Source organism: Nuphar pumila, chromosome 2 (assembly GCF_984573655.1).
Source record: "Nuphar pumila chromosome 2, dmNupPumi1.hap1.1, whole genome shotgun sequence".
In the NCBI taxonomy this organism is placed as follows: domain Eukaryota; kingdom Viridiplantae; phylum Streptophyta; class Magnoliopsida; order Nymphaeales; family Nymphaeaceae; genus Nuphar; species Nuphar pumila.
The window spans coordinates 14,278,609-14,299,728 of NC_143250.1; the positions used below are offsets into that span (position 1 = coordinate 14,278,609).

Here is a 21,120-nt window from a genome sequence, read left to right on the forward strand (position 1 = left end):
TCACCAAGAGTAGAGTCAACTTCTGTATTTTAGCCTTAGCTAGTGGTAGAGAGTAGAGTCAATTGTTTTTGTCTTGTAGTGCCATAGAGGGGATGTCCCCTATTTCTGGTTGTACCTTCTCATTCTCAAGACTAATGAAGTTTATTTTAAGCTTTTCCTCCTCTTTTTCTCTCTTCTTCGTCATGCTATTGTTTGATACATACTAACAACTGAAGCCAAAACATCTGTCATGATTGTAACGCCCCGAAACCTTAACCCAAATTTTCGAGAATTTTTTTTTATGCAGCGAAAACCAGTCATACCACAGGGCTAAGCATTCCAGAACATTACAAGTGGTGCAAGACCAAAACATTCTTTTCATTTCAATATCAATGAAAATTAAGATCAGAGTTTCTCACACTATCCCTGGAACAGTAAATCCAAAATCCCGATCGAAGTCTCGTCCCGCAGCCGCTCCTAACTCTAATTCTTCACCTGAAATTTATAGGAATTAGACTACAACTGTCTAAGTAGAAAATCTGTAACTTTTAATGCGGTACATCATGAATCCAGTATGTGATATGGGTGTCAAATATGATGTTCAGTATATACAAAAAATAAACAAAGGTCTATGCTACGACAGTCAACAATTTATCAGAAGTTAATTGGCAGGTAACATCAATAGCAGCATTTATATATCTCACAACCACAATATGAATCCACACAATTATTCAGAGAAATGCAATTATGACAATTCATAATTCGGGTACGCATTCATACCACAAGGTACATCCATTATACATAAAGAAACATTAAACCATATCATGATGCACAATTTTAGTACAATAAGACATTTAACATACATTGAAAGTTAAACATCACGCATCCACCAAATATATAACAATTAAGGAAACAGATAACATATGCATGTTCTAATGCATAGCAGGAAAATGCATGACTTATGTGTAATGCATGAATCATCTTATTATCTTTCCTTAAGTTTCTCTTCCATATGCATGCCCTATTAAATGCATACAATTTAAGTTCCTCTTTTTTAATTATCGTTGCTCGCGGATACACTAAACGGGTACAAACCCCGAGGTCAAGTAGGTTCCCAGGGTAGCTTAACACACAATTTGTATTTTATTACTGGGTTCCAACTTAGCCCTCGACCGAATCACCTTCGAAACATTAGACCTCCACATCTAATATCGGAGACACAAGGGACACCCCACGCCCACAAGTGTCACTTCCTTGGTACCAAACAAACTCACAGTTGTGACCAACACACCACTCCCGGGTAAAGTGGCGGACTCTCCCTAAAACTGTGGCCAAGAGAATGAACCTCAATATCGGGTTCAGGGGACCAAATTTATGCACACGGAGTTTTTGTATCCTCATAGTCTCCCCAAGACCGGAACTCTAAGATCCTCATTCTGCAGATGAGATATCCCAGAACGTATATTACACTGTTCTTATTCATTATCTTTTTATTAAGAGCCAATTATTGAGTTTTGCAGTTCCACATGCAAAAACAAGGCAAAAGCTCGCATCAACCCCTGCGAGAACCATCGTGAGACTCCAGCCCGTGGAAACACATCGAACTGTGCAATATAGAGCAATAAAATCACATTTGCAAACCAACATGCAAAGTTAATCATAGGCTTGCAAATCAACATGCAACATAAGCTCGCAAATCACCAATGCGTAGCTTCTTCATGACCTCCCACCCGTGGCAACAATAGAACAGCACAATTAAAACCATCATGTAAATATGATTATTGCAATGCATTTAAATAATTAAAAAAAGAGCAACCCAAGCCAAGGCTCTCCAGGCCTGTGATGATTCATTTAGACCATCAATGCATCATATACAAAAATCATAACTTGCAATTTATGCAATGAGGTCAACATGCCTCCAAATACATATCCATCCAAACCAATTTAACAATGTGCATGAGTTACCATAATCATATACATGTGTTCACCATCCATGTGTAAGTGCATTCATGTAACCACTTAACACACATGCATTCATCCATCATCCATAAGCACATAAGAACATTTATACCTGATTTTACATGCTAAACACACATCAATTTCGTGTATGCACATGTAGTAGAAACCAATTCACCGATGCACAATAATCAAATATGTCCCATCAATGTAGGCATAGGAAACCTTTTCATGTGTTAACATCCACACACATGAACATAACCCAGATTTAGCAATTGAAATTTCTGGGTTGCACACATTCATATCATGTATGCACCTATATCAAAACAACTTTGCCATGACATATTAATAAACATCAAATACCTCACATGTTACAAACTATAAAGCATGCTAACATGTGCCAAATGCATGTGCCCTCATGCAACCCTAACACAATCATAAGCATGTCATATCTCAATCATATGCATCTTTACTATATGTATTACCTACATCACATACGGGTATTAACCATTGCATATCCCTTTTGAGTGTGTAAGTGTGCATATAAAATTACACATACTCATCAAGCATACATGCTCAAGAAGCAACATCAACAACCTAGTCATGCTCACCTTCAAGATTATACAACTAGTATCATGAAATGCAAAAACAACATTTACATAATTTCCGGGCAGAAGTGTAAGTTGTAGCACATGCTCAGGACGATGGTCAGGCTTACCAATCCCGGACCCGCTATCCTCCTAGCTAAACATCCAACTAAGTTCCAAAGGTCTGGGATTCTTGACATATACATAGGCATATGTAGGTTTTTAACAGTCAACAGGTCATACGCACAATCTGTTCAATCTACATAACATGAAACTCAGTAAGGTCTGGTCAACTTTACATATTTCTTGAACTTAGCAAATCTGACCAGATTGCAAACCCTTTTAAAATATCAAATCTGGACCAGATTTGTCAATCCAATTCCCAATAGAATTAACATCACACCCTGTGTAAAATTGCACCGCACTCAATGTAATGAGCAATAGCATTAATGGTATGTAAGAGTTATGAGCTGCATAACAAATGCTAACATCTTGACTCTGTTCTTCCATTTTTATTCATAAAAGCATCTACCACTACACAGCCAATCACTTTCAGATACAAGTATCCACGTTAAATACAGACAACCACTTAGCTCCCATCAGTTTAACAAGAGAGCATGCATACACAAGAATGAAACATGCATCATTCATCGGTGAGTTCATCACCGTCCCCAAATCAACTATTCAAGAAAAACCCTGATTCAAGGATCTGCCGAACACCCTAAGGGTTCAAACTTTTACCCATTTGAATAATCTCCAGTAAATCTTGAAGTATGCATGCTTCACTGATATACCAATATGCAAGATGTTAAATGAACACATGGAATCTCATTTAAGAATATGATACCCAAATGGAAACAGCAACGCAAATCCAATCAGTACTCACGTGCTCAATTTCAAGAATACGATACTCATATTGGGAAACAGCAAGAATCGGAAATCAGAATGTATCTCAAAAAGGAACTATTCACAGAAATTAAAACAAGAAACCAACTCAAGATTTTAACTCACTTTAACGTGAAGCTCTGAAACATAAAGATTCTATAACAACTGAATTCCCAACCATACCATCTATGAACTGGCCTTTCCCAGTAGACCGCACCTCCCGAATAGTTACATGATCATTCTGGTTCACAAGGCTGATTGACCTATACAGCCCTTAACTCAGTTCAAGATGTGGCAGTCCCCACGAAGACTCCCTCATCTTAAGCCAAGAATAACAGCAGCTAAAAGAGGGATTCCGACTTGATTCGTAAAAACCATCATGGAACTCATAATATTCATGACATAAACACAAGCAATGGAGAGAGAAACCCAATAGAAATCCCACCAAAACCATTCGGTCGATACTTCATAATACCATCCAAATAGTGAATGTCATCAAGAAAAATAGGCTAAACTGAAACCAAGCAACCAAATAACCCTTTATAACAAGTACCCGCACGAAACTTCAAGAAAACCCATCTAAAATAACAAGAGATGTCCATGACATAAAACCCATAAAGAAATGAAGGGAACCCCCCAAATCGACATCACTACTACCGAGAAACCCTAGCTCACCGATCTGGTTTTTTTCCGGCGACCAAGATTCACATTGAAAACACTCTAAACCATGAAAAAGAATTGGGGTTCCCCCTTGACCGACCCAAACACAATTGATTCAGTCCACACCCAACAAGAAAAGGCCAGAATCCTACCTTTTCCGGTGTTTTTTTCCGACGATCGGAGACCGCTATCGCGAGACGATGGTCGGCCGACTCAGGTTGCTCCAGCCGCCGTGAAGGGCGTGATCGGGAGGCTGTTGTCGATGGTCGGCTTGTTGTTTCCACAGTCGCAATGCTGTTCCGGCGAGGAGATGTGGCGCCGGCGCAGTCGCACGCAGGGAGGCGACGACGACGGCTCCCCTGAGCGACGTCGACGATGCGAGTGGGGGAGAGAACAAGAGGGATGAGAGGAAGAGGGTGGAACAGAAGATTTGTAGGAGGGTGGCCCCCGAAACTGAAGGAGGTGGTTACCTCCTTCACTCTGCCCGGCGGTTGCGCTGCACCTCCTCCCCCATTACGATTTGCTTCTTGCGGGGTTAGGGTTCACTCTGAACCCTAACCCTCTCTTTTTATCGGGCAACCCGTATCGGGTTGCTTTTATCCTTAGTTTTTTTTAACGTGTTACTTACCCAGTACGCGGGGCGCGGCTCGGGTCCGAACCCGAGACCCGCTGCAGATTCGATGGGTATTAGGGTCCGCAATTTGGACCCGCTACTCATTGCGAAGTGGATCCATAGGTTGGGTCCAAATGGATCCAACCGTGGATCCCTAGCATATTTTTATTAATTTATTATATTTTATATATATATATATTTCAAATATGATATTATTTACATATGGATCCTGGATCCGAAAGGTGGATCCCAGGCCCATAACACATAAATTATGCAAATTTACGCATAAAATTTGTGGTTATTACAATGATACGCCCGGACAACAGATCAAATATATTTTCAGCCCAATTTCCAATTCGGCAAGCCCAATGGTTGAGGATGAGTCATATCAAAATCTGAGATGCATTATATCCAATGAATATTTATAAAAATCAAGATAAAGAGGATTCATTTATTTTGTCGAGAAACTTCTCGTTCTCAACATGTCACAGTTCACAATTTTGGTAATTAAGAAGCAAAAACATTTTTTTGTAAGTGAAAAAGATCACCCTTAACACACACTTGCAAAGCATCATCAATGGCATAATCTCATTTAACTTTTCCTTTGCAATACATCTCAATTTTATTTTCTTTTTCTGCAATCATTCTCTCAATTTGTATTTTGCTTGAATATTGGCTTCCGAGGGAGCTGATTTTTACAAATTTAGCACTGGCATGTCTTTATTCATCTTCAATTTAAGAAAGAGAGAGGTCACGTGGGATCTAAGCAAGTTTTAAGAGAGAAAAAGGATTCAGTTTCTTACCAGGATGAAGTAGAGAAAAAAGAAAAGGAAGTATTTCAAAACAATCAGCCACAGCAACCAGAAAGAGAATTTGAACCTCTTATTGACAGTGATTGAGGGGTTGGACAGTATGGGGGTGATAGCTGCTGATGGTGGTGGTCGCAACTGGTAAGTGGAATAGGTGGTGGTGGAGGAGGAGGTGGAGGTTGTTGGGGTGGTGTAACAGCAGTAGGATTTATGAAATTTCAGTGGGGAGTGACAAAAGACAGATTCTCATAAGTGAGGGATAGGTGAACACTTGAAACATCATTGTTATAGTAATTCTTTCTAGGGGAGTAGTAGTGAAAAGTAGACACTTGGCAACAAATAACAAAGTGTAATAGACAAATACAAAGAGAATAAACAAGCACTTCAAGTGCACACACAAATCCACAAAGAGACAATGCCAAAAGGCTAATAAAAATAAGTATTATTGAAAATGTGAGAGAAAGGAATAAATACAAGTAAAGGGGGAACACCCCTATTTATATACAAAAGAAAGAGTGAGGGACCCTTGGGAGCTCCTCACTCTTGGAGTCGTTGGGGAGCTCCCAACCAGAGTTACCGAAAGCGCCTAGGTAAAAGGGGAAGCGCGAAACATCGCGCTTCCGAAGCGTGAAGGGAAGCGTCCCTTTTTTTGGGAAGCGCTAGGAAGTGTGCTTCCCCCCACGCTTCCCCCGCGCTTCCCTATTTTTTCTATTTTTTCCGCTTCCCCTCGCTTCCGGTTCGCTTCCTAGGTCGCTTCCGAGACGGTTCGGAATTTTCTTCTAAGTAGTCCCACGCTTCCCCGCTTCCTAAATTTTTGAAAGTGCCTCGCTTCCCGCTCCCGCTTCCCGTATCGCTTCTCGCTCCCGCTTCCTCGACTAGTAACTCTGCTCCCAACGGTCATATTGGGGCCCCAAAGCTCAAAAAAAAAAGAAAAATAAAATAAAGGAAAAATAAGAAAGAAAAAGTTGTTTCTAATAAACAACTATTAATACATGTAAAAAAGACTAAAATGCCCCTATCGGGGCAATACATTGAATATATATATATATATATATATATATATATATATATATATATATATATATTTAACACTCCCCCTCAAATTTTACGGATAAAGAACTGAAAGTTTGCTAAGAAAGAGAAAACAAGAAGCCAGAAGAGCTTTGGTGAAGAAGCCGGTCAACTGATCCTCCAAGGTAACATATGGTAATGTAATAGTTCCTTTTAAATATTCATCATGAACATAATGGCAATCCATCTAAATATGTTTGGTACGCTCATGCAAGGTGTGATTGCTTGCAATATAAATTGCACTTTTATTGTCTCAGCACATCTTCGATGGTGTTGAGACGATGATACTCATATCATTGAGAAGACTTTTAAGCTATACAATCTCCATTGTCGTTGTAGTCATTGCACGATATTTGGCTGCAGTTGAAGATAGAGATACTTTTTGTTATTTCTTGCACCACCAAGAAATCAGTGAATCTCCTAAAAAAATACAAAAACCAGTAGTTGAGATTTTATCATTTGGATTTCCTCCCCAGTTAGCATTAGTATAAGCAGCTAAATCAAAAGATGAAGAAGAGGATAAGAAAGTCCTTTCGAAATTGTATTTTTAATATATCGCACAATCCACATTATTGTTGTCATGTGCATTGTGGTAGGGACATGCTGAAACTGGCTAGCCGCGTGAGCAATATCAGGTCGGGTGATGGAGAGGTAAGTAAGAGATCCAATTAATTGACGATATGGAGTAGGATCTTCAAGCAGTACACCATCTTCGAGTCTTAATTTAGCATTTATGACTTCTGGGGTCTCCACCTTCTTTTCATCTGAAACTCTCGACTTAGCACATATGTGAGCTGCTAATTTCATTTTAGAGAGAATATATCATCTAGGGGAGTAGGTCACTTTAATGCCTACAAAATATCTCAAGAAACCTAAGTCAGACATATCAAAAATTTTCTTTAAGATTGATTTAATTTCAATAACTCTTTTTTTGTTTCTTGTGATGATCTTATTATCAACATATAGAAGAAGAATCACAAATGTAGTACCTATTTTCTTGACAAAGAGAGCAATGTCAGCATAACAAAAAATAAATCTTAAATTAATCAAAACATTACTAAATTTGTCATACCAAGCCTTAGGAACTTGTTTAAAACCATATAAGACCTTTTTAAGTTTTAAAACTTTTTTATTTAAATTCACCCCTAGAGGAGGTTCCATGTAAACTTCATCACCAAGTTCTCCATTAAAAAAACATTTTTAACATCTAATTGGAAAATAGGTCATTTTTTAATAGACGTAATGGCACTTTTGGTTTTAACTTTAAATATCCATCTACATCATATAGGTTTCTTGCCTAAGAGAGGATCAACTATTTCCCATGTGTTGGCTTTCTTAAGAGCATTAAGTTCAAATTTCATTGTTTCGTTCTAATAAGGGTATTGTTTGACATCATTATAATGAGATGGTTCATAATAAGAGTGAAGAGTTATTAAACATGCTTTAAAGTTTAGAGAGAATTAGGGATGGCAGTGGACCGGCGTTTGGACCGGGGATAAAGGGTATGAAACGGGGATGGAGGCGGGAACGAAGGTTAAAATCCATCCCCGTTCGGGGATGGAGGCGGGGATGGACGTACACTCCCCCCCCCCCCGTCCTCGCCTCATGCCCGCCACTTTTCCTCACAATAGCCCCACCCCGCCTCATCCCCTTTTGAACCGAGGATGGAGGACATGAAACGGGGATGAAGGCGGGGGTGGAGATTAAAATCCATCCCCGTGTGGGGATGGAGGTTCTAATCTTGAGGTGGGGCGGGGGCCCCCGCCCCACTGCCATCCCTAGAGAGAATGAGTCATATGATACAAATCTACTTGGAGCACTAGAGATACGATTTGATTTTCTAGGTTGGTATTCTTCTAAAGATATGTTTTGAGAGAACTTGTCAAGGGCACATGGATGATTACCTTCACCCCGTCTAGTATACACATGTGTATCATTTGATACATGTTTATTCAAATTCTCATGTTGATCACTATCCTTATCGTCAACGCTCACTACTAGAGTCATTGTCAAAAGATTCAAATACCTCAATAGAGTTAGACTCATCATTTCTTGGTAATAAATCAAATAGAAATGAATAATCATTTTTTTCTCATGGTTCTTTGCTATCAAACTCATTTTCATTTTCAAGAAAGTAACATCCTTTGAAACATAAAGTTTGTTATTTATTGGATCAAAACATCAGTATCTTTTTTTATTTTCTCCATAGCCTAAGAAAATACACTCAATGGCTTTTGGAGGTAGTTTATCATTTTTATGAGTAAGAACATAACACCTACAACCAAATATTCAGATTCTTAGTCTTTTAAAGTCTGGAATCATTTTAAAAAGCTTTTCAAATGAAGAAACATTGTTTAATGAGAATGAAGGAGTTCTATTAATTAAGTTGAAGTTAGAACGGCTTCGACCCAAAACTTTTTTGGAATATCCTTGGAAATTAAAAGAGTCCTAATGGTTTCAATTATATGTCTATGATTTTTTTTCGCTAACCCATTTTGTTGCGGAGTTCTAAGACAAGACCTTTGATGACAATATTCATTTTTTTAAAGTAATTTTGAAAATCACATGTATTCTCTTCCCGAATTTGATTTAAGAATAGAAAGGTTGCTTAGGAATTGATTTTTAATCATTATATGAAATTCTTTAAAAAAAGAGAACACATCAAATTTATGATTTAAAAAATAAATCCATGTGTATCTAGCAGAATCATCAACAAAAATAACATAATATGAATAACCTCCTTTTGATATGATAGGTGAGGGACCCCATACATCTGAAAGTACTAATTCAAAAGGTCGTATAAAAACAAAGGTTCTTTGAGGAAAGGGAATTGCTTTTATTTTTCCAAAAATGCAATCTTTGCAAGATATGTCTTTTTCGTTACATGTATTTCCTATAAAAGAAAAGAGAGACATCTTCGAAAAGCTAGGGTGGCCAAGTCTCTTGTGCCAAATATCAATACTTTTAACATGTACAAAATTACAAAATGACTTTGGTGGAAGGGACAAAAAAATCATAAAATAAAGATCGCATCTCCTATGTCATTGCCCAATCAACTTCTCTGACTGAAGATCCTGCACAGTGCAATCTTTATGTGAGAAAGAAACTTTACAACCATGATCGAAAATTTGAGAGACGGAAAAAATGTTTAAATTTAATTTTGCAACCACCTTTATTTTTTGAACAAAAAAATTGTAAGAATGTTTTGAATAAGTGTTCCAATACTCTCTATTTTTAAAGAAGTTTCATTAGCGTTTAAACATAAGATGAAGTAGGATTAGTATAAACTTTAGAAAGAACATTCTTATGAGGTATCATATGAAAGGAAGCACCCAAATCAAGAATCCACATACCTGGAAGAGATGAGGAAGATGCAATGGCGGCACCCGAAGTAGAGGATGATTTGAGAAGTTGTTGAAGTGCTTCTGATATTTGATTAAGCGCGTCTTTAATATCTCCTCCATTTTTGCTTGCTTCTTTCCTATGAGTGATTTCTCCAACGACAGCAATCTTACCTTTAAGCTTAGGACATACCGGTCTATGTGTCCTGGTTCATTACAATGATGGCAAGTGACTCCCTTCATATAGTTATTTGGTTTTACAAAGTTGATGGCTTATAGGTTTTTACATTGGAACCTGACCTAGTAACGGCCAAAACATCGTCATTCTTATAGGTTTCTTTTTGACATACATCGGCAAGAGCATCTTTAATAGGCATAGCCTTGGTCCTATGAAAAAGAAGCTCTCACTTGTTCAAATTCTGGTCTTAGACCATGAAGGAATTGAAAAAAGTGTCCATTCTCAATTTGCTCTCTTCTCATTTCAATATCTTCAGGAACCACTTATTTAGGCTCAAGAAGAGCTAATTCATCCCAAAGAGGGGACAAAATGCTAAAGTAATCCCGAACACACATGTCCCTTTGCTTAGTGGGTCTAATTTTATCTTGACAAAAATAGTGCCCAGCAAAACCCTTTTGGGTATACATACAAACCAAGCTTCATTGGCTCTTCTAAATTTAGCAATGTAAGCACATATTTTTTTGTCAACATTGTTCATAAACCATGCCAAAATTTTGGCATGATTACTTTCTCAATCATCTACCTTTATTTGATGATCATTAATGGTTTTAAGATTATCATCCCTAATGAGAGCTTTTTCAACACCTCCTTCAACTTTAGTGAGCTTCAACGATGGTTCAAGAGAGGTTCTCATCACAAAACCCCAAAGTTTCTTTCCTCTAAAATGATTTTTCATAGCCGATGCCCACATCAAGTAGTTGGATTCATTAAGTTTGAAGGAGAGCTCCACTCTTGATTCATGCTCCATGATGACAAGAAAAATATTGAGATGAAGAAAGTGATAGCACATTTGTCACGATATTCAAACACCACAAGAAATGCTTCCAAGATCAAGAGAACCCTGTTAGAAATCATGGATTCCTCCCTGCCATACACAAGACTCAGCACAGGTTGAAGGGAAAACACGTAAGGGCTGCAGAATCCTCAATCAGAGGTTGTTGTATTAGGCTTCCCATTAAATACACACTGTTACAATTACTAGGGTACGAAAATACCCATCATACAACAAAGGTAAATTACAATATACCATTAATGCTATTAATGAACATGTGCTAAAATCTGTAATTAGATAAACACGAATTGGGTTTGGATAAGCAGTTCGTGAATGATGACTTCTTTTCATCCTCCCTCAAGTTGTACATGGTTTTGAACCATAAACAACTTGCCTTTCAACATCCAGAATTTGTCTTTGATAAGCCCTTTGGTAAACAAGTAAGCAACTTGATCAGTAGTTAGAACAAATTCTGGTTCAATTTTCTTCTCTTCGACTTTCTGTCTTACAAAATGTTGATCAATTTCAATATGCTTGGCACAACTGTGGTAGATAGGATTGAATGACATGTTGATGGCACTTTGATTGTCACATAAGAGAATACATTTAGATATTGATTCTCCTACTTGTGTCAATAGATGTTTGATCCATGTTACTTTAGTTGTAGCAGCTGCCATTGATCTATATTCAGCTTCTGTGCTTGACCTAGCAATAGCCCTTTGTTTCCTACTGCTCCACGAGACAAGATTTAGGCCAACGAAAACACAATATCCTGAGACTGACCTACGCTCATCTGGATCTCCTGCCCAGTCTGCATCTGTGTAAACAAGAAGTTCATGCTTGTGACGTTCATTCATACTCTTTCTGTATAAAAGACCATCCCCAATAGTTTCATTCAAATATCGGAGAATACGTTTAACAGCTTTCATATGTCCAATATGTGGTTCATGCATGAACTGTGATACCTGATTGACTGAATAGACAATATCAGGACGAGTAAAGGTGAGATATTGAAGCATCCCTACTATCCTGCGATATCATGTAGGATCCTCATACAAATCTCCATCTTGGGAACTGAGTTTCTGATGAAGTACATTGGACGTGCTTAGAGGCTTACAATCTTTCATACCTGCCTTTCTTAGAACATCAATAGTATATTTATGTTGGGTAAGTGTCATGCCTTCAATAGTTCTGTCAACTTCTACTCCAAGAAAATATCGCAGCTTACCAAGGTCCTTCATCTTGAACCTATGATTCAGGAGTTCTTTGACCTGTTTAATATGTTCATTAGAGTTACCTGTAATGATAATGTCGTCTACATATATCAGTAACAAGGTAATTGTGTCTTTACATTTGAATATGAAAAGAGAATGATCAAGAAGAGATCGACTAAAACCATATTTCTCTATTTCAAGAGAAAAAATGTCAAACCAAGATCAAGAGGCTTGCTTCAGACCATATATAGCTCTCTTTAATCTACACATATTCTTTGGAGTTTCCTTCTGCATACCCAGTGGGTTGCTCCATGTACACTTCCTCCTTTAGAGTTCTACGTAGGAATGCATTTTTTACATCCAGTTGAGTGATAATCCACTGATGCTCAATAGCCAATGATAGTATGATTCGAATAGTGCCCATTTTCACAACCGAACTGAAGGTTTCATCATAATCTTGTCCTTGCTCCTGAGTGAATCCCTTGGCGACTAGTCTAGCCTTATAGCGCTCAATAGTACTGTCCGGCTTATACTTTACTTTATACACCCATTTGGACCCAACCACATTTCGATCATGTGGTCTGGAAACAATCTCCCAAGTGCTACATTTATGAAGAGCCTCCATTTCTTCATTTATAGCTTCAATCCATCGCTTAGAATTTGTTGCTTGATAAAATGTAGTGGGTTGATCTTCCTTACCTAAATAAGTTAAGAAGAGTTCGAAATCCATAGTGAAATTCTCATAACTTACCCATCGATCAATAGGATGTCGGGGTCGAGTGGATCTTCTGAGGACAGATGATAGAGTAAAATCAGAAGAAGAATGCATCTCCTGATCAGAATTGGGGAGAGTTCCCTTCTCACGTCGAGAGTAAACAATGTCTTTATACCTTTCGAGAGGCAAGAGTGGATCCGAAATGACACTTTCCTGAGTCCTTTGTACCACATCGGACATGTGACCCTCAACTCCTTAATTACATTCTGAAGGGCAAACATCACCAACACTAGAAAAGAGATCAGAGTTCAACCAGGGGTGATAAACTTCAATTTCAGGGAGAGTGTTAACATTGTGGTCAAAATTCAATTCATCAAATACAACATTCATGGATATTTTGATACGCTTGCTCACGGGATCATAGCGTTTGTACCCTTTATGATCATCAGCATACCCAACAAATCTGCACTTCAAGGCCTTATCCTGAAACTTGTGTCGCATTGAACTGTCAACATGAACATAATATACACACCCGAATACTCGTAAATCATGATAATTTGGATGAACACCATGTAAAGAAAAGTAGGGTGAATTGTTTTCCAGAATATTCATGGGCAACCGATTGATGATATAAACAGCTGAATGAAAAGTCTCTGCCCAAAAGGTAACTGGAAGGTTACTGTCATGCATCATACTCATTGCACTCTCGACAATATGGCGATGCTTTCGTTCAGTAATCTCATTTTGTTGAGGTGTATGAGGGCAAGACACTTGTCTACGTATTCCATTTGTCTGGAGAAAATTAATAAAGTCATTTGAAGAGAATTCACCCCCTCCATCACATTGGAAACAAAGGATATTATCAGAGAATTGATTTTGAACAAAAGAATGAAATTTTTGGAATAGCTTGAATGTTTCAGATTTGTATTTCATAAAGAAAATCCATGTATACCGAGAATAACTATCAACAAAAATGAGATAATATTTAATGCCAGACATGGAAGAAACTGGGGCTGGACCCCAAACATCAGAACAAATAATTTCAAATGGTCTTGAAGTTCTTTTATTAATAGAATGAAATGGAAGAACATGACTCTTACATTGAAGACAACTAGAACACTTTTTATCATTGACATTGAAACTTAAACTTGACTTGAGAATAAGGCTGCTTGAAGCAAGCTTTTCAATGAAACCACTACTACAATGACCTAGACAACCATGCCAAAGATTCGGCTTATTACACTCAGAAAGACTAAAAACATTCTTAGGAGGAACTGAAGAAGAAGATGATGTGAGCTTCAAGGTGGAAGGATTCTCTTGGAACACGTATATATTTCCTTGTCGTTTTCCTTCAGCGAACGTTTCCCTCGTATGAAGGTCCTTAACACGAACAGAAAAAAGAGTAAACTCAACTGAAGCATTGATGTCATCTACAAGCTTAGGGACAGAAACAATATTTTTCTTGATATTTGGAGCATAAATGACATTTGAAAGAGCAAGAGAAGAGGTAGACATAGGAATGACAGAGTTTCCAATATGAGAAATACGATGGTGAGACCCATCTTCAGTGACTATACTATTTCTACCCGCATAAGGAATAAGAGTTAGGAGCTTACCAGCATCACCAGTGACATGAGTGGTTGCACCAGTATCAATATACCAAGTGCCCTGATCATTTTTTTTCAAATTCAATTCAACTAGAGCAGATAGTAATAACTCCTTGACTTCGCCACTATTTTTCAATTTGTCTGGCACTTTGTTGGTTCCTGGTTGTTTGCCTTTATTTTGAGGGTTAAATCAGCAATTAGCTTTGATATGCCCCTTTTTATTGTATAGAAAGCATGTTGGTATTAATCTTTGCCTCTGTCCATTGGGTGGAATATTGGGTGTAGGTAGGATGCCACGACTTCCTTGTCCATTTCTTTCTTGACCCCTTCTTTTTCGAAAATCAAACCTACCACGTCCTCGTCCATAGACAACTCCTGTGGCAAGGACATCGTGTGCTCCAACTTGGGCATGAGTATCTTCAGAAAATCCCTTCAAGGTCATCTCATACTGTAAAAGCTTGGCACGCAGATCTTCAAATGTAGGTAAATCTAACAGACACGATAAAGAAGTAACCATCATATGATAATCTGATCCCAGTCCACTCAAAGTTTGTTGAACCATATCTTTGTCGCTAACTGCGCATCCCACGATGGCCAACTGATCTGTAATGAGACCTCATTTTGTTGTTGAAGTACTTCATGATAGTTATGGAGTCCTTCCTCAACATTTGAAACTCTTTCTTTAAAAATAAAACTCTGGCCTGAGAAACTTGAGAATATGTCCGAACCAATCGGTGTCATAATTGCACAGTGGAGCAATCATCTGGAATTGCCACAAGCACTTCCTGTGACAATGTAGAAGTAATATAGGTGACCAACGCCTGATCTCGCTTCATCCAGGACATATACTCTGGATTTCTAACATAAGTAATAGAAAGGTCTCCCTCACCATTCTTTTCTTACAATATGAACTCTGGAGGAACAGGAATAGAACCATCCAAATGTCCAGAAAGATCCTGACTTCTTATAAATGGTATGATTTGTCGCTTCTAGGTTAGGAAATTGGAATTGGTCAGTTTCTCAGACACAAGTTGACTAAGAAAGTTTGAGGAAAGACCAGGCTGAGAGTGAGAAAAGGAATTCATATTCTATCAAAACCAAAATAAATAAGAAAGAATAGGGAATAAGAAGATGGCTTTATATTGAATTGTAATAAAATTTAGAACAGAAACTTGATATCAAAAAATTTTGCTCTCACCGTCTTTTTTTTTTTACCCGAGACAGGAAGCCAGAACTATGCAGTGAGAATCTGTTCTGAATTAAAACTCAATCAGAGGGGCACGTTACCTTGAAAATAACGTATTTTCTTTGAGAAAATGAGAAAATATAGATAGACAGTGCAAAAACAGATTGCACATGAAGAAAAGGAGACAGGTCTAGTGCAACAACAGATTGCACAAATAGAAAACAAGTCAGATATGGGATCACTTCCATATCTGAATCGGATGTGCCCTCAAGGTGCAAAAGAATATGACGTGATTTAATTGAAGCTTTGAAATCACGCAAAGACCAAATGATTCAAATCTGATCTTGTGTGATTTTCTGAAACTGCTGATATATAAGAACATGTGCAGTAGTGAGAGAGTATGGGGACGTGAGCAGGAAATCAGCAAAACAGCAAACAGAGAATCTGGGTCTTGTATAGGAGAAATATGTTGGGCTTGGTATGAAGGAGGAACCGTAAAGGGAAAATCAGTAAAAGAGAATGTAGAAGAAAGAAGGAGATCTGTAGAAGAAAGAAGAAGATCTAGGAGATGAGGAAGCATTACCATTGATAAGAAGATCACGATCCTTAAGGTTGGATCTTAGGCTCTGATACCATGTTACAAATCATGGATTCCTCCCTGCCATACACAAGACTCAGCACAGGTTGAAGGGAAAACATGTAAGGGCTGCAGAATCCTCAATCAGAGGTTGTGGTATTAGGCTTCCCATTAAATACACACGGTTACAATTACTAGGGTACGAAAATACCCATCATACAACAAAGGTAAATTACAATATGCCATTAATGCTATTAATGAACATGTGCTGAAATCTGTAATTAGATGGACAAATACAAAGAGAATAAACAAGCACTTCAAGTGCACACACAAATCCACAAAGGGACAATGCCAAAAGGCTAACAAAAATAAGTATTATTGAAAATGTGAGAGAAATGAATGAATACAAGTAAAGGAGGAACACCCCTATTTATATACAAAAGGGAGAGTGAGGGACCCTTGGGAGCTCCCCACTCTTAGAGTCGTTGGGGAGCTCCCAACGGTCATATTTATGACCGTTGGGGCCCTAAAGCTCAAAAAGAAAAGAAAAATAAAATAAAGGAAAAAAAGGAAAAATAAGAAAAAAAAAGTTGTTTCTAATAAACAACTATTAATACATGTAAAAAGGACTAAAATGCCCCTATTGGGCAATATATTGGAAATATATATATATATATATATATATATATATATATATATATATATATATATTTAGCACTATAGACAACAGAGGCATGTACCACGCATTTTTCTTGTGTTGATGAGATCAAACAAGTTTCATTCTAAAACTTATCCTTCTCCTTGGAATTGTCTCTTCATAATATATTAATGAGATATACTATTTGGAACCATTGACAACAAAGCCATGGATATTTCCACCTGGTGAGATTCTATAATTAAATGAAAAGTTGGTAACAAAACCAAGTCTGTCAGAAAAAGATATACGCAAGTGATAAGCCAGTCATGTGGAACGCAATCAAGTTCATCTAAAAATGCACATGAAGCAACATTATTGATAGAAATTTAGAAATGATACACCAGATATCAATTAACTCACCTTAATCTGAACAAGGTGTGCTTCAGTTATATCTCTTCCTGAGAATTCACTTGAGCATCCCGGCTTCACAAGACCGAAAAAAAAGTTCAATTTGTGAAAGGAAATTAAAAGTTGTAAAGGAGAAGAATGAACAATGTGATTGGAACAGAAACAGAATGTTTGGCATGCACCACCTATTTCCTCCATGAAGAGAGAATTTTGATAAAAAATTATGGATAAAGAGTGATGCAGCCATAGTAATTAGCATATCGCATGACTTGTAACTCATTATCAAGCAACTGATGATACGAGGATAAGCCACAGATAACTCAATCAGGCAGATCCTAATATATTTAACAAGATACAAGTTTCACCACCATGTGATATCCAGTCTGTATTAGATATGCTGGATGTTTTCTGTGGCCTTGCATGCATTTTAGTAGCAATAAAAAGACTCCCATTTCTATGAATGGCAACAACAGAGATATCATCAATGCAAAGTAGAGAGAAAGAGAGAGCAGCTCCTTTATTTCAGAATTTTCATTGTTATTCGTCATTAAAATTGTGCAGTAGTACACTCTTGACTTATCTGCATACAATGAAAATGTTAGACCAACTTCTTTATGCAGGAAAGGGGTGATAGTTAGAAATTGTATAGCAGCACATTATCATCAGTTCCATGCTAAATTCTCCTCCCGGCGCAATAGACCATTTGAAGTGAAAAAGTTGGGTTGTGCACTTCACATACTAAAATAGTTGTGAGATGCAGTAAGTAAGCATTTAAGTTCCCCAGATATGGACTAGGCAAGCCTATGCAAAAATATTTTTTCTTAAAGACATAATGTTTAAGTATTAAAGAAAAAGATCACATGCCACAACAAGTTAATTAATGTTCAAATGCATAGCAGCATAACATAGAACAAAATGAAACGCAAGAACCCCAAAACCACATTCACTACAGGTTCTATGAGTTCAAAAATCGTAACTACATAATAAAGGACCAAGTAACAGCTTAATCAACACATAACAAGAAGCGAGCCAACAATAAGAATCATCAAAACAAAGATTACTAAGCCACCCATTAACTCCAATTGCAACATAACCGTACTGCAAATGCATCAAAATTCCCATTTGATAACACCACCAACCCACAGCCCACATAGCAAAACAGAAATTTTCGAACAATTCGCTAAGCCCACAACTAAATAATGAACTGAAATCCCTACAAACCCAAAACTCGAAACGCGAAAAAAGAAACTGAACGACCTAATTGGCTCGGAAACGAAAAGAAACCAACACAGCTCCACCAATTCATTCAACGATTGAAAAAACGAAAAGGAAGAGGGCAATAAGAAGAGGAGAATCCCCGACCTGCGCGACGAAATTGGTGTGCATGACCACCAACAAGCAGAACAAGGCGATGGCGACGACGAGGTAGGCGTACTCCAACGCAGTCCGGATGCGCGGCGTGAGCAACTGGGACAGCATCCCGGACAGCCGAGCGTGGACGCGGAGGAACGTCTGCTCGGGATCCATCTCCGGGCCCCTTCGCCGTCCTCACCAACCGACCCTAGGGCTCTCTATTCCACCCCAAAACCAGACGAACAAAACCCCAACCCCAACCAGGGAAACAAAGAAGGGGAAGAAGCTGAAGAATTGGATCGATAGATGGGGAAAGATCGCGACTTTTTGGGATGTTGGGTTTGGGGAAAACGGTATCTTTCGAATTCGAGGATAAGGGCACTGAATCAGGAGGATGAAGCCTTTGAATTCCGGGAATTTCTCGCTTTTATCTGTATGGTTTCCCTCGCTTTCACATCGAGCGGGCGTTCGTCGACGATGCCATGAATGAATGCTTTCTCCGGGGTTTCATAGTGTACGGAAGGATCTCATCCTTCCGGGGGGTGCCTTCAACAATTGAGAAAGAAGGGGACACATGACATGAACAGGTGCAAATGGATCGGATTCGTTCGTACCATTGATCCGAAACTGAAACTTATTATCGGATATGAATGATGTCAACGGGTTGGATGTGATCGGATGTAATCAGACATCGGACCTGAATCTGATTAGTCGGATAAATTCAGCATCCAAATTTGGATCTGATTAATAAAATGATCAGGATCCGGTACTGAGTTGTGCATTCAAATATGAGTACCAAATCGATTGTGTGTAAATGTCGGATCTTAAGCTAATCAGACCCAGATTCAGTTTTATTTGATCCCATCCGACTCTGAAGTCCAACCCGTTTACATCACTACTCATTTGTGCAATTAGATCAGGTTCGGGTCACCCAATGAAACCTTTTGGATTCAGTTTCTGTCAGATATATATGTGTGTGTGTGTGTTCAGATCTTGATCGAATCTGATCCATTTGTACTTCTTGCAAGACAGAAGTGACAGTGATTGGGCTGTCTGCATGAACGGCTAAAGGGCAGAATGTTAGGATTGTCTATAGTTCACCCCTTTTTAAGACTATGGATATAAACGGGTCAGACTCAATTCGGATCTAGGCGTTACTGAATCTGACTTAATTGAATCTAATTTAATCAGTTTCAGGTTCGTGGTTGGATGGAAGAAGGGGAACTTAGCTGCAATTAACTAATCAGATATAATTTCTTAAGTAATCAGGTTGGATTATCCATCATACTCAAATTTGGATGAAGATCTGCATACAAAATCCAAATCCGATTATCAATTGAATTCTTTTTGCTTTACCAAATTCAAATTCCATATTGAAATTATATTGAAATAAGTGGTCTTTTTTTTTCTAAATTTTCCATTTCCATATTAAAACCTAAGATTCCTTTTCTCTTCCCTTTTTCACTTTTTAGAAGTGCACAGCTTGGATAAGATATTAAATTTATTGATCAAACCATATTTGACTTTGAAAACAGCCTTGCAATGATCATTTCATGTTCTAACCTGTTGAACTTTTAAGGACTTGTTTGTTTCATGCAACTCAAAGGGATAATGCTGAGTTGGCAACCTGACCACCATGAATGAAACAAACATCAAAACATCAAGGTGGGAAAGTGCCATGCTGGCACAACTGGACCCCAATTTTTCCCACCTACGATTACTTTTTATACTTAAATTCATTCATACTTCCCCCCTATGAAAGTTTTCTCATGAAAAACTTTCACAAGGGTTGAAATTACCCATAGTGACAAACGTTAAAAATGGCAAAATCTCCTTTTTCAAAAACTTGGGGGAGAATTTGAAAAAACTTCATAAATCTCGCATTTTTCGGCAAAAGTCTCGGCAATAAAAAATAAATTAAAAAATCTAAAAGCTATTTTTTTTAAGAAAATATTAATAAAAACATATTTAAAAATAAAAATACATGGTTTTTTCATGATAAATAACCGTTTAAAACGTAAATATTGTGTTTAATTAAATCGTGGTATTTATGTTTTTTCATAAATCTCACAATATTTTGAAAATCTCACCAGAAATTGCTGTTTTAAACTTTCAGGCAATTTCTCACGAGTGATTTTCATAAAATCTCGCAATATTTTTCACTATGAAATTACCTTTTCGAAATCAGTGACCATTCTCATGTAAAGCTTTCCCTTCACATGGAAATAAAACAAAGAAGTCATATTATGTAGTGTCGATCAGGTCAGAGCACCCATCAGAGGTTGCTCTTATGCCATTCATCCATGCGATGATCGGAATCCAAAACACCATGGTTGGACTCAACATCTCATTTTTTTTTCAGAACCGTTGATGCTCGGCATACAGAGTTTGAATGGCTGAAAACATTGTTCAACCATGATATTTTGGATGTCGTTCATCGCATGGATGAACAGCATCAGGGAGACATATAACAGGTTGTACCTTAATAGTTGATCTTGACAAGTACTTATAT

General features: G+C 37.8%; 1 protein-coding gene across 3 annotated transcripts in view; it reads right to left on the bottom strand.

The window, feature by feature from the left end:
* LOC149844825 (membralin-like protein At1g60995) overlaps positions 1-19,163 on the bottom strand; it is a 71,933-nt gene extending 52,770 nt beyond the window's left edge. For 2 of the 3 annotated variants that reach the window (XM_089995304.1, XM_089995301.1), the window contains exons 1-2: positions 18,618-19,163; positions 17,268-17,330 (exon numbers count right to left, since the gene is read on the bottom strand). In XM_089995304.1, the coding sequence (XP_089851430.1) occupies positions 17,268-17,330; positions 18,618-18,782 (228 nt within the window). In that variant the 5' untranslated portion in view covers positions 18,783-19,163. The remainder of the gene's footprint in view (positions 1-17,267; positions 17,331-18,617) is intronic. The other variant, XM_089995303.1, reaches the window with a different exon arrangement.
* Positions 19,164-21,120: the final 1,957 nt, after the last annotated feature.